The sequence below is a fragment of the Cicer arietinum genome, chromosome 3 (genome assembly GCF_000331145.2).
Source record: "Cicer arietinum cultivar CDC Frontier isolate Library 1 chromosome 3, Cicar.CDCFrontier_v2.0, whole genome shotgun sequence".
Lineage (NCBI taxonomy): Eukaryota > Viridiplantae > Streptophyta > Magnoliopsida > Fabales > Fabaceae > Cicer > Cicer arietinum.
Window position 1 is genome coordinate 57443522 of NC_021162.2, and position 16422 is coordinate 57459943.

Below are 16422 nucleotides of genomic sequence, written 5' to 3' on the forward strand. Positions count from 1 at the left end.
TTTGCAGCCACAAACGTCTGCCTTTGTGAGGGCTTAGGCCGCCACAAAGGAGAGAGTGATTCTGAAATCAACGTTTGTGAGGGCCCAGGCCGCCACAAACTCTCTCCTTTGTGACGGCTTAGGCCGCCACAAATGACATCCCGTTTAAAAAAAACATTTTGTGAGGGCTTAGGCCGCCACAAAGTATTACGTATATTAAAAAATTAATTTTTTTAAATTCAAAATTAATTCTGTATTATAATTTTATATATAATAAATTAATATAAATTTAAAATTTATATTTAAATTGTAATTAAATTAAAATTATAATTAAATTATAATTATAATTAAATTTAAAATATAATATCATTATAAAATAAATTTAATATATAATAAACTAATCTGAATATAATTAAAAATTAAAATTAAATTTAAAATAAAATATTTAAATTATAATTATAATTAAAGATTAATTTAAATTACAAATAAAAAAAATTAAAATTAAAATTAAATTAAAATTTAAATAAAATTAAATATTAAAATAAAAATAAATATTATATATAAAAATATAATATTAATAATAATTAAATTAATTACCACAAAATCAAATAAAACATGCATTCCAAAATTAACAAATAATGTCTTACATACCCAAAATTTATAAATAATGTCTTACAAACGCAAAATTAAACACACAATAATTAACTAAGACAACATAATTAATATGTGTTCATACAACCCAAAAATAAATTATGAAATTATTCAGATGACATCAATCCTCATAATAATTCCTCTGATCAGCTCCACTCACACCATCATTATTTCCTGCCATGCCCGACGAAAGAAGTCCCTCAAAAGTATTATGAATTTGTGTTGGAGGAGACATCATGGTTTGAAATTGAATTTCATCTTCAATGGCACCACCACTAGTCGAATGAGGAGCCCTAGCTGGTTGAGGTTGATTTAAATCTGGTCTGATCAACCCAGCTGTTGGCATAGTTGGTCGGTATGCAGTTTGATGATCTGGTTGAGGTTGAGGAATTTGATGTGAAGAGGACGGAACATACGGATAATTATGAAAATATTGTTGTTGTTGAAACATTGGCGGCTGCTGCTGTACTTGCTGGAAGGCAGAGTTCGGAGGATCCTGGTGTTGCTGTTGGAAATTTGGAGGCGGTTGCTGCTGCTGGGAGTATTGAGAGTAATTTTGTTGCTGCTGGAATAGTGGTTGTTGAGGCAAGTATTGAGGCCGAGGCGGGAACTGCTGATGAAACACAGGAGGAAATGAAAATTGTTGTTGTTGAAATTGTTGTTGTTGCTGCTGAAACTGCTGCTGCTGCTCTTGAAACTTTTGTTTCCACTCCTCATTCAATTTATCAATTGCGGCTTGTATCAGCTGTTGTGTCTTTTCTTCTTGCTCACTTGCCCATTGCTTCTTTAACTGGTCAAGATCATTATCTATCGACGGACGATGAGATCGATCCGTACTAGCATAAGAAGAAGACGTCTCAGTCTGAATATAGCCGGTTGGACCTTTCTTAAAGGTTGATGATAAACTACCGGCACCCAGCACACGCCCTTTGTACTTGCCACCACTGATGTGCATAAAACTTGCGGTCTCATATTGTTTCCGCTGCACTGGACCAGCTCGCTGAGCAGGAGGAAGAGTAGCTTGATGATCATCCCATTCTTTCATGATTTGTTGAAGTTGTTCCTATATTAAAAATAAAAAAATAAAATAGTTAATAATTAATATATAATAATTTATAGGTCTAATTAATATATAACAATTAATATATAATAATTACCTGAATATTTTTTGATAATTCATCAGTATACTCATTTGTTTCAGGATTAACATGAAGATAGCGATGTATCTCAGCCTGAGTGACCTCCCTTCCAAGTTGCTTTTCCTAAAATATTAAATTAATGTCAAGTTTATAAGTTGGTGAAATGTGATGATTAATTGAATATAAATTAATAGATATATATTATAAATAATAATAAATTACCATATAATATTTAATTTCTCCAGCAGACATGGAACCTCCCTTATGAGTACTGGTACCCCTCTCAGATGCTCTATTAGTCTTTGCTTTTTCTCTCTTCTGTTTGTAAGCATCTGTGTTCCATTTCCTCCACAAAGCAGTCCAAACATTTTCACCAATCCAATTAGGCCGTTTTTCCTCCCCCTTATTACGTGCGTAAGCCAACATAGATGAGAGACGCTTTGAAAAGCGATGGTCAAATGAAGCCAAAACTGCGGCATCATGCTCTCTTTTCCAAGTGCATTTGGTCTGTTGTTTGTTGAAATTTAAAAAATATTAAAAATATAATTAGTAATTCAGTAAATTAATCAAATGTATAAATAAATAGTAATTAAATAAATTAATCTAATGACTTACTTTGAAACAATGTAAAAACTGATCAACTTCCCTAATTTGAGGTGTCTTATCCTCTTTTATCTCACCCCAAGACAACCATGGTTTTTTATATTTCTCTTGTATGACTTCAGCAATTGCCTTTGCAGATGATTTAAAAGGAAGATATCTTCAAAGTTTATATGCAAATTAAATATAAAAATAAATTAATAAAATTAATAATGTATTTACATTGCAATAATAATGAAATATTTAATCAATCATAGTTTACATACCCATCTCCTTCTGGAATGATGACAATGCGGTTGTAGCAATCAACACATCCGGGATCCATTATTTCGTCTAAGGTATAAGGCTCTACTGGGACCTCCGGATATAGAGGAATAGCTCCACCACTAGTACCAATGGACGGCATCGGCATGAGAGATGGGTCATTAACAACACGTTTAGCAACTTTTTTCTTACCACGTGATGTTTTGGATATTCCTCGTATTGCCGCCGTTCCTGTTCCTCCCGATCCATCCGAACCTCCTGATCCTCCTACTCCCGACACTGAAGCCATGTCTATATATATATATATCCATATCCATACATATATATAATATAATATATGTGTGTATACAATTAACATAAGATTAATTAATAATGAAATATACATAAATAAATTATAACACTGACATAAATAAAGAAATATATATAAAATATAAAAATATATATATAAGGTGTCGTTCATTTCAATTACAATATATAATATTATAGATATAGAAACACACATATATATATAATTAATTAATTGTCTTCGTCTTCGTCTTCGTCATCATCGTCGTCGTCATTTGATGAGTGAATTAAGTCATTGCCTTCATCATTCTCTAATTCATCTATTTCTTGTTCATCAACTTCTTCTCCAATGTGTGACTCATGACAAAGTTGACTAATAGTCTCATCTCCAATCACATGATCCAAATTTGACATTTCATCCATTTGAAATGCAACTTCTTCATTTTGACCTGCTTCAACTTCTTCGATTCCACTCGTTGGTCTTGTTTTGATTGCAGCACACCAACCTTGTTTGCTTCTGACAGTTGATGGATAAGGAACATAATAGACTTGTCTTACATTATGGGCCAGGGCAAATGGATCAAACCGTGGATATTTTTTGCTCATACGAATGTCTACAGTATTGGATATCAAATTTATTTTAGTTCCTCTGCTAGATGGATCAAACCACTTACAGTAAAACAACACCACTTTTTTCGCATAATCTAGGAACGTGTAGTCAATTTCGTAAATATGCTCAATTATGCCATAGAAATCTTCTACTACACCACTATCAGAGACACTTTTCATACAAACTCCACTATTAATTGTTTCTTTTCCTTCAGTCCAAGATTCAGTGTGAAATTTGTATCCATTGACGTAATAGGTGTGCCATTCTTTGAAACTTCTACTCGGGCCCATAGATAAGTGCCTTAAGTGGATGTTGATAGGAGTTTGTTCTTCGAGATGCACTTGTTGTTGAAACCATAATGGGAAATTTGAATGTATATCATCAGATGATTGTCCCGTATTTAAAAATGCCCTGATCGATGACCATATATATGGTGAATATCAATTTAATCATATAATTAAATATAATTAATATGAAGAGAAATTTGAAACGTACTCAATGTATGGTTTAACTTCGGTGCAGTTAATCAAAACGTGAACATGTGCCGCATTAAATACTTTGTCGCTTGGCCAGAAAATCGGAAAATCCCTACCAGCATGATGACCAGACAAGCAAAAAACTGATAAAGCATGTGGATGACGTATAACACTATCAGTAGCGTTTCTTCCGTTAACTGGTGACAACGTTTCGTTGTTGAAATAATGAGAACAAAAGTGTGTTGTTTCACGGTGAAGGTAAGATGAACAAATTGAGCCCTCAACTCTAGCTTTGTTTTTCACCGACCGTTTTGAATAACCCATGAACCTATAATATACAAAGAGATGTACAATAAGCTCCATGTATATATAAGTTGAAGTATATTGAAAATCAAGTATATGTATATATATATCACCTTTCAAATGGATACATCCATCTATACTGAACTGGTCCACCAAGCCTAGCTTCACTTGCAAGATGCACTGAGAGATGCTCCATGGAATCAAAAAACCCAGGAGGAAATACTTTCTCCAACTTACATAGAATGATCGGAATGTCATTTTCCATCTTGATGAGATCTTTATCATAGAGTGTTGAAGAACACAAATTCTTGAAATATTGACTCACTTCAATAAGTGGGTTCAATACATGTGTCGGTAAAGCACTAAAGGCAATAGGAAGTAAACACTCTAAAAATATATGACAATCATGACTTTTCATCCCATGCATCCTCCCATTTTCCACATCAGCACATCTTGCCAAATTAGAACAATAACCGTCAGGCGTCTTCAGCTCTTTGATCCAACGATAAACAGATTTGGCTTCATCAGTAGATAAAGTGTAATTCGCACGAGGTTTTAGGGTCTTGCCGTTTTGTTCCACCAACAACAAATCTGGTCGTCTGCAATATATACCTATGTCTTTTCTGGCTTTGTCATTATCTTTTGTTTTTCCTTTCACATTCATCACAGTATTAAATATGTTGTCAAAGAAATTTTTCTCAATATGCATTACATCGAGATTATGTCTCAAAAGATTATCTTTCCAATACGGTAGATCCCAAAAAATACATCTTTTTGTCCAATTGTGCCATTGTCCATAACCTTGTGGTTTACAGGCCACACCATTAACAACATGTACCTTTGGCATATCTTTTACTTTATTCCAAACTTGTTCTGATGTCAACTTAAGCGGTGGTCCTAGACTTTCTGCATAGCCCTTCATAAATGCAGCTTTGTTCCTTCTAAATGCATGATCAGCAGGTAAAAACCTACGATGCGAGTCAAACCACGATGCTTTCCCGCCAAATTTTAAAGTAAATGCTTTTGTATCTTCCATACAAATAGGACAAGCTAATTTACCATGGGTGCCCCATCCTGACAACATCCCATAAGCGGGGAAATCATTAATGGTCCACATCAATGCAGCTCTCATCATAAAATTTTCTCTCCGAGCAATATCATATGTCAAGACACCATTCCACAACCTCTTCAAATCGTCAATCAAAGGTTGTAAAAAAATATCAATACCAGTTGTAGGATTAGAAGGACCTGGTATCACAGCAGCTAAGAACATATAAGGTTTAGACATACACATATTAGGAGGAAGATTGTAAGGAGTAACAATAACCGGCCAACAAGAATAAGGAGTAGACGATGCTTGTATGTACGACGTAAATCCATCTGAGGATAATCCAAGTCTTACATTGCGTGGATCTGACGCAAAATCAGGATGCATTTGATCAAAGTGTTTCCATGCCTGACCATCAGACGGATGTCGCAACTCGCTTGAATTTCTTCTATTCTCATAATGCCACGTCATATTTCCTGCAGTTTGTATTGATGCAAACAATCTCTGCAATCTTGATACAATAGGTAGGTAAAACATTGCTTTCCTTGGAATTGATTTTCCCCTACTTACCCTAGAGTTATTCCTTTGGTGATACCTTGGTTGTTGACAAAATTTGCATTCAACTAAGTTAGCATCATTCATACCAAATTCATTGTCATAATACAACATGCAACCTTTAACACAACAATCAATCCTCTTGACACCTAATCCTAACTTTGACACTAACCGTTTCGCATCATAATAACTTTGCGGCAAACCATCTCTAACAGGTGTTGCATCTAGCATCATTTTAGTCATGAAATCCAAAGCTAAATCAGGAACATGAAATTGAGACTTTAGACCTAATAGTCTAATACACATTGATAACTTTGAGTTTGAAGAACCTTCAAACAACGGTTTATTTGTCTCTTTCAAAAGACCATAAAATCTCTGAGCTTCTTCATTGGGAAGTCCATCGGTATCGTCATATTGATCTTCATTGAATGACAAATTAACCCCAACAGCATCCGAGATCATATCATTCATCGCCTCAAAGTGTTGATAGTTATAATAATCTATACCTAACATGGTAGTACTACTTGAAGGACCTGTGTTATAATTCTCCATAGATGTACTAGTATTAGGCGCCGCTGGAGACTCTTCTCCATGATTAGTCCAAATCCAGTAGTTAGGCATAAATCCATCTGCATACAAATGCACTCTTATTTCATCTTCACTTTTAAACCGTCTACATCGACATAAACAACATGGACATCTCATTCCCCCTTCATCTTGGACAATTTGTTGCACTCTCGCAAAATTCAGAAAGTCTTCAACCTTGTTAGCAAAACGTTGTTTAAGACCCTTTCTTCCAGGAAAATTCCTATCGTACATCCAACTACGGTATAAATCCATATATATATATATATATATATATATATATATCTGTGTGTGTGTGTGTGTGTGTGTGTATATATATATGTATATGTTTATTCTAAAAATTAAATAAATATATAAATTATGTGCATATATATTTATATATATATCGATGTTTTATATATTAATTGCTTTATTTTTCAAAAGCATTATATATAAATTTTGACATATTTATATGTCAATTAGGGGAGCATGCATCTGCACACAATATAATATATTATTACCAATACAATAAATATATATAAACCGAAATAAAATTATATATATATATCAATACAATATAATATATTATTATCAATACAATACAATAATATATAATATATTATTATCAATATAATATATATATCAATACAATAAATTATATATATCAATACAATAAATATATATAAACCTATATAAAATTTTAAATGATGTTTTTTTAAAAATCAAGACTAATAATCAAGACTTATTTATAACAAAAAATAATAATATCATCAATTTTAATAATGTTTTTTTAAATAATAATTATAATCACAATGTTGTGATTTTGTGAGGGCTTAGGCAGCCACAAATTCCAGTTAAATATTTAAAAATTTGTGAGGGCTTTTTCAGCCACAAATAAAGACCAATTTCAATTTTGACATTTGTGAGGGCTTTTTCGGTCACTAATTTGTGAGGGTTTTATTCGGCCACAAAATATTTATAAAGTTGGCCACAAAATGATTATTATTATTAATATTATTATTATTATTATTATTATTATTATTATTATTATTATTACATGAAAGAACAATTAATCTACCAAATAAAAAACATTTTCCTTATTTTCATTGTAATTAATACACATTGTTTTTGAAATATATTAATAATCATGAAGTGTGTTTGATTTTAGTTTTTTATTGTGATAAATTTTTCTATCATGGTTGCATCTTAAATTAAGTGCAATTCCATTACATGAAAGAACAATTAATCTACCAAATAAAAAACATTTTCCTTATTTTCATTGTAATTAATACACATTGTTTTTGAAATATATTAATAATCATGAAGTGTGTTTGATTTTAGTTTTTTATTGTGATAAATTTTTCTATCATGGTTGCATCTTAAATTAAGTGCAATTCCATATTTACCTACTTTGATTGAATCATTAATTTAATTGAATCAATTAATCAAACCAACTTTTTCGTGTCTAAATTGTCTTGTCAAATTGAATTGATTGCATATTTTTAAGATTTCTAGCGTAAAAATTCCAATACAAATTAAGCATTTACCATCACAATTTCAATAAACTTTTGTTGTGTTTCTAAAGAGTCTTTGAAAAGTTAAGACTCTATTCTACTCCTTGAATCCAAAGGCCATTTCCACAATCAAACAAACCATTGGAGTAGAACACTATGTACGTATGATTCATGATAATTATTTAAGATGTTCGAGTGTATCAAACATCATAGAGAATATAGGTGTTACCAGTTGGTCTCAATCACGACCCAATAACATTTACAAGGTTTCGTATAACCTTTGCCACCAAATCCCTACATGTGTATGGGTGATGATTGGTCTCATGTTTATTCCATATGACAATGACCTCCGCTTATACGAAATGTAGCCTATACATATATGATTTTCACGTTGTACCTTAATAAAATACAAGTTGTAGAGAATTGTCTTAGTTTTACAATGCATTAAGAATCACACAAATCAGAGTTTTTGAACTTAAGATATGTCCAATTTTATTCTTTTTTGTGCATGTTGAACTTGATTATTTTTGCGGGTATCTATTCCACACTTTCATAATGTAACATAATTTATCATTGCACGATACTTCAACTCTTCACATGGTAGCTTCACTGCTGCCAAGTGTCGGCACCATGAAAAGACAATTAAAATTGATGCCAAGACAATAATTTATCTTAGATTTAGAAGAAGTTTCTTCCATTAATAATAAAGTAAAAGCTTATCTTCAATTTGGGTGAAGTTTTCTTTTTTTTGTTCCAAAGAAAAATAAAGTATTTGAGTTTTTATTAAAATAATTAATTAATATACATTGTAAATTTAAAAGTTTACGACAATCAAACATAATTGTAAGATCATTAAAATTATTTGACATTGATCATAATTATTTTTGAAATCATTCATTTGATTGGTGGTTGTTTGGTGTAAGCGTAAAATTATTTACACAACATTGTACTTTATTTGAAATAAAATATAAATAAAAATATTAATTGAAAAATTGATTTGTCTACATTAATTTTTTAACAACAAGGAAAATATCAAGAGTTTATATTTAGAATTTCAACAAATTTTGATGTATAGCCTTAAGTTGATGTATCGCCAATAAATTTTTTTAAGGACGTCCTTATTCGTTCTTATTTCTTTATAAAAGCTAGTAAAATTCATTTAATAGTGGCGTCTAATATCAGAATTATATATTGAAGGAAGAAAGTATTTTATTATAAGTTAGTAAAATAATTATCGATAATATCATTAAATAATTAAATAATCTATATTTATTAATTAGTATGTTAATAACATAATAGGTAATTAATATGTTAATAACATAATAGGTGGTCGTCCATAAATAACAATATTGTAGGTGTTCATTATTCAATAACCTTTTTTTATTCAAATTCCCTTCCGTACATTTCATATTTTGAAGTTAGGTAAACTTAGACTTTATGGTTTTGTTTGATGGACTGCATAAGACACAATATATGATTGATATAGTTATAGTATGATAAGTTAATTTAATATTTCATGAACTAATATAATATAATAAATTATTTGTAATTTGTTGATTGATATTTTACAATTTCAAAAATCTATCGTCAATTTACAAAATTCAGGGACCAATGTTACTCATATTTACAGTTTCAAACATCAATTTGTCTATTCATTAATTTACTTAGTATAAGACCCTCATTTTTTTTTATAATGTGTGAAAGATATTTTTATTTTATTTATATGTTTTATAATTTTCAATGTGGTTGTTATTATTATTATATTTTTTATTTAAATATTATTTTTTTAAAGTATATATGTGTATGACATGATGTATGTAATTTGACTGAAAATTTTGCTAAGTACTTGAAGAAAAAAATGCATATAATAATAACAATAATAATAGAAAAGAAAGAAAACGTTAAAAACAAATTACATTAATTTGGGAGTGAATATTTATGGTCTTAATGGCTTTAGGTTGAAAACAACATGTTTCATAACTCTAGTGATAGAAAAAATAATGACGCCTAATTTTCTCAATCTAAATACTCATGTACAACCTTACGAGAAAAAAAGAATAAGAAAATGCTTAGGAGAGAAAAAAGAAGAAATTCAAGAAAATCTCTAAAGAAGTTAGTGATTTATCCTCTCAAGTAAGAACTCCTTAATTACGATCATATTAATTTGTTTAACAATTTTTAGTTGTTAGTAGAACAAAATTCTTGATCTTTTAGAAAAACAAATTAAATTGATTTTTATGATAAATTTGTTATTGTTGTTACTGGTAAAAAAAATACTGATTTTAGTAAATAGCTTTATGATGACGAATAATTTTGAAAACGATGTTTGATATTATTATTATTAGGCTTAATTGCAGTTTTGGTTCCCTTATTTTAGCTGAATCGCGAAAGTAGTCCCCCCATTTTGTTTCTCACCAGTTTTGGTCCCCCAAACATAATTTTGGTCTAAAACTTGATGAAATTTCATTTTTTTTGCATTTATTTAAGTCACATCATGCCTCAAGATCTCATGTGCAACAATTGTACATGGAATCTATGATCATAAATGGTGTAGCACAGTTTAAAAAAAATGAAATTTCATCAAGTTTTGGACCAAAATTCTGTTTGGGGACCAAAACTGGGGATAAACAAAATGGGGAAACTACTTTCGCGATTCAACTAAAATAAGGGGATCAAAACTGCAATTAAGCCTTATTATTATTGTGTAGGAAAATCCTTTTTAGTTTTAAAAGTAAAATTATGATATGCAATTTATTTTCTTAAAAGTGATCTTGATTTTCTTATGATATTCATATAGAAACCTATTTTGATTAGAGAATATATTTATTTATGTCAAAAAATTAATTTTTATCCAATAGAAGTTGTTATGCAGACTAGATCTATAAAGATCAGATCGTGTTTTAATCAATATAAATCGATATTGGCTAAAAATTCAAATTTATTTTGTGTTAAAATTTTATGTTGTGATAGTTTGAGTGTTGAGGAAATTTTTAAAAACTTCATTGATGTTAAAAATAATAATTTTTCTAGAAATAATAAATGTATTGAAAGTTGTTATAGTTATTTATTTTAAAAGATTAAATTTATGATTTTTATAAGACAATTGTGTGGATGCAGGGTTGATTTATAAAATAAAATTAATTTTATGATAGAGTTGTTAATTTATTTTGTAATAATTAAATTTGAATTTGTGTTGAAGTGTGTTAAATTTTATTATTAAATTTTTGGAAGTGAACTAAGGAAGTTTTTGGGATCCTTGATGTTTCTTATATTAGAATGTTGGTCCAAAAGAAATATTTGAAAAATGACATCTTTTCTTATTTTATTGAATTTGCAATGAGGCACTTGTGTCAAATATAGACTCATAATCTCTTTTTATTGTTACTTGTTTGTGTGCTTGCTAATTTGAGAGAATTGATATCTTTTAGAAATATAAAGAAATTGTGTCTTAAAACCTTAAGCCAACACCAAACCTTGAATAGGAATTAGGGATAAGATGAGTTTTGACACTAAGGGAGTAGTAAATTAATTTGTGAAGGTGTAACGTATTTGGAGCAAAGATTGTTGCGTATGAACCTTATAACGACATTCATAACTCCATTCATTTTCCTACTTGAATTATATGAGATATAAATGTATTGTGATATTGTGTATTGGTTCTATTTGTGTGTTATCTTCAAAGTAAATGTTATATGATACATTGTTATAATGGTTGTGTTTGATATGTTCAAATTGTGGAAAATGAATGTTATATGATGCGCTGTTATAATGGTTGTGTTTGACATGTTGTGGTTAATTCTGAAGGAGCAAATATATTTTTGTTAATAAGTTAATCTCGCATAATATTGGTGATTTACTACAAAAGTGTCTACATTCATGGGTCCATAGTTAAATGGTGCGTCCATAATTGGTTGGAGCTCATATTTATGGTGCACTCATAATTGGTTGGAGCCCACATATTTTGAGTTAGTGATGTTGTTTGGAAGGACCCACGAAGCCCTTGCAGGGGAGATGATATTCTGGAATCATTCATTGACATATAATCTAAAAAATAGATTTTGTGCATTTTGGTTGATTTGTATCTTTGATGCGTTGTGATTTTTAACTGTTAAATGAAATATATGATTTATTTATATTTTTGCTATAACAATTATATATGCATATTTATTTGTTTTGTATTTGTTATTTAGAGATGATCCTTACATTTGACAGGAAGCCATGTAGTGTTATTACTTGAGCGAGTAATGTTGCGGCTAACCTAGTAGGAGAAATGCGAGGAAGTACAATAGCATGCAGTTGGGAGGCTCCAATATACTTTTGTATTGATGTTAGACTTGTTGGGAGAGTTTTCACAAGCGTCCAAAGTTATAACCAATTAGGATTTATTTTTACATAGTAAAACGTCAAAAGTTTTGATTTAGAAATTTTTTTTATTTAACGTATTAAATTTACTTTTAGTAATTGAAAATACTCTGATTTATTATTTTTAAAATACAAATGAAAAAGTTACTAATTCGTTATAAAGTAAATGAACATTTAAGATAATCTTTTAATAAAAAAAACGAATTTGTATCTTTATGTTAGAATTTCATTAATAAATATCTCAAAAAACGAAATATTATACACTTAAAAATTATAATTTAAAATAATAAAAAAATATATATTGTCATGATATAATAATATTTAAATGTGTATCAATTCAATCACATTATCTTATTTATTATTATATTTATATTAAATATAAAATATCATAATATTTATTTTATCATTATTTTATCTTATTTTTATATCATATTTTACTTTTATCATATATTGTACCAGGAACGAACTCAATAATTGATTTAAATATGACTTTTTATATGTCATATTGTCTATTTTCAAAGTTTGTTTTTAATAGTGGACAAGACATCAAAGTTGATATAAAATTCTATATTAAAACAACAAGTAAGTGACGAAGGTCTTCGGAAATAAACTAAGAAATTAATAAATCATGAAAATTAAGTTTTATTTTGAGATATATACTCTATTAAGAATCTACAAGTGTGAATAAAAGGGAATCCAAATTCATTATTCGAATATGATGAGTGTTGTGACATCCCGCATATTCCAAGTGTTCACAATTCGAGGATTCCCACACATAACAACCTTCGAATTTTGTTAAAAATATGTTAGTCGGTGTGACAATATATATTTGACACCCACTCTTAACATTTTGCAATAAAAAATTTGGCCTCGATGACCACATGGAAAAGATATAATATTTTTCTACGTGAAAGGGTGGTGACTTAGCTTTTTCACAAAAACTATGATAAGCACATGGATAAGGAGGTAAGCGAAATAAACTCATGTTTGCAATGATTTGTCGAGATATTATTTGTCGAAGACATTTTTTTTGGGTACAATCTCATTTTTTTTTAGAAATCCACTACTGTCACTTTTAAGTCATGTAAGTATTAATTTTATGATAATTGTATACAAATTATTTTGTCAAAATGATGTAGACTTTTGAATAAGGAAACAAAAAGTTCGAGATGGTTTGATAAGAAGATTGGATAAGCATAATGTCATTAGAAAAAAAAACTGGCAAAGACAATAATTTGCAGATTGAAAATTTATTTAAAAATTTATTTAAAATTGATTAAAATAAAACAATTTTTTAATGATTAAGTAAATCAATTGACAAAATAATAACGTAAAAGATTGTTTATATTTTTGTGCAATATTTTATTTAATGACATTTTGTACTTTTTTAATGGTCTAATCTATAGTACATAAATGAATAAGTCTTGCAGTATGTACAAATTAATTTTTGTTATCGAATTAATAAATCATATCATTCAATTAGATAAAGTATAATAATGAAAAGTAATTACAAGCTAGATTATTTTACTTATACATATTAGAAATTGTTTTACTAATGATGGAGAATAATATAAATTCTACTATGTTGTTTTCTTATTTGGTGGGTCACTTGTGGTTTGAATAATTATATATCTTGGTTTCTTAAAAAACCATTATTTTATTTTTATACATATTAGGCAAAAAAATAAAAAATAAAAAACGATATACTTTATTAAGAAGTGGAATCAGCTGCTAACATACAAACAAGATAATCCTTGGTCCTCCAATAATAACCAGGCTAGCTTGAGACACATACTTTTCAAAACAAAAAGGAGGGACACATACTTGGTCGTTGATTTCATACATATATCCCCCACACTATGGTTAATGGATAATGTTATTCATAGATTTCATTTTTTTTCTTAATAAAATATAGGGTGCAAAATTAATTTGAGATTTCAATAACAAGGACTCAAAATTCAACGAGTTTTTTGTTATCTCTCCATCAAGTGAAACAAATGAAAAAGTTAACATTAATTAGCAGAGACACGATAGACATAAGATTGAGGATTGAGATACTTGATTGATAATTAGAAAAAATAACAAATAGAATGATCAATTATTGGGAATCTGCAATTTAGAAGTGACTATCAACTCGAGTTTCAAATTTCATTACATTTAATACATGTTTACATCAAAGATGACAATATTGCGGTAAAATCATAGATAATAATTTTAATAGTGTGAAATATTTTTTTTTAATTGTTCATATAAATAGTCAAATAAAAAATATAATTTCACATGATAAAAATAATTAATAAAAAATTAAATATGAGATAAATACAATTTTTAATTAAAAAAACTTTCCTTAAATCGGGAGAATCAAAACTACGACCTACTTCCACTCTAATAATAAATAAGTATATCAAAGTATTCCTAATAAAGAATATCGATCAAATAACTATTACCACTACCTGACGCAATCTTTTTTTTTTTTTTTTTCTCTTCTCCTTTTTTCACTATTGCCGTCACTTTTTCTTCTACTTTTGTGTGGAATTGTTGCTAGCTTCCTTAGGAATATGTAAATCTCTTATTTTTCCTTTACATGGGCTAAGCCCAATAAAACAATTTGATATATATTTTTATTTCTTTAATAATAATAACAAATAATAATATGCGTCAATATAATTTAAATTCTGATTTGTAATCTCAATTGTTTGTACAATATAAAGATATAAGAGACTTTCGCAACAATATCACAACACAATTGTGATCGGATTAGCCAATATCAAAATTCACAACAAAACTAAAATATAGATTAAAACATGGCTATAGATTAAAATTCCAATTCCAATGGGAGGAGAAGGTAATTCAAATATAGAACCAAACACTTATATTGTTCAACATTATCTATATGTAGCTATCTTCTTTAACATTAATATAAAAGTTGACACCAAACGTTATATATAATTAAACATTGATATCTCCCTTAATTATAATCTTCTTAACATAATTATCATGACAAATAGAAGAAGCTAAAAACCCTATAAATCTAGCACTTTTGTCTATATTTCTTGGAGAGCTAGCTGATATATATATTGGTGACTTTATCAACCGTACAAGTGTTTGTGTTGTACAAAAGTCCAACATTATTGCTAAATTGAAATCAAAAATTGAGGTTCATCCTTAGTCTATACCACCCTCTCTTGCAAGCACCCACAAACATCCATCCACTTCTCACCAAAAACTTTTTTATTTCGAACCTTCTCATATTATGTTTCTCTCTTTGGTGATCTTTTATCCTTGAATCAACAAAAAGTTCTTCCGAAATTGAATCTAGCCACCAAAATTAGCTTAGTGTAATTGGTTAATGGGATAAAGATCTTAGATTATGTTATAGTGCATAATGCATTAATTTTGACGTTGTTTCTTGAGCAACGTTCTAGGTAACAAACCTTTGACGCTTGTTCATTGGTTGGAAATTAAGATATTTATTATAAAACCGGAGGGGATTAGAAAGTTAATTATGGAAGTGTTTACCTGTTTGTTGTAACTACTACAAAAATGTTTATTTATAGTGGGTTGTGTAATTAAGTTTATTGACTAGTTTCTCTATTTTTGGATGAGATGAGAAACAAACCGTGTTCATATGGTGTGCAATATCGCATGAGTGTACATAATACACGTGTGAATTGGTTCGGAGGTAATTATGTAACTCTAGCCTGAGTATAATCTCAAAGGGGTGTATATGGGTGCGGGTCGACCCATCAACCTGATCACTTAACTCAACCTAACCTGATTTTTATCTGTATCCAGTTACTTTCGGGTCCGACTCAACTCAACCAATTGAAACCCGCTTATATTTGGTTCGGGTAATGGGTTTAACAAATTAAACCCATCGACTCGTAGACCTGACCCGATAACTAGTTATATATATATTTTTTTTAAATTTTGTTTGGCAATCTCAGCAGTTCAATAGAGTTTTATTACTTTTCTTCTTTAGATTTTCAGCTTCTTGAAGTCGCGCCGCCGTCCACCTTCTTCTTTTGTTACGCATGTGCTCACAACTGTTATGATTTTTATACAAATTAGT

General features: G+C 29.3%; 1 protein-coding gene across 1 annotated transcript; it reads right to left on the bottom strand.

Annotated features, from left to right (window-relative positions):
- Positions 1-512: 512 nt before the first annotated feature.
- LOC140919864 (uncharacterized) lies at positions 513-1887 on the bottom strand. The gene is made up of 2 exons (XM_073366677.1): positions 1788-1887; positions 513-1693 (listed from the first exon to the last, which is right to left on the bottom strand). Exon 2 carries the CDS (start codon positions 1673-1675, stop codon positions 752-754), a length of 924 nt encoding a protein of 307 aa, XP_073222778.1. The 5' UTR covers positions 1676-1693; positions 1788-1887; the 3' UTR covers positions 513-751.
- Positions 1888-16422: the final 14535 nt, after the last annotated feature.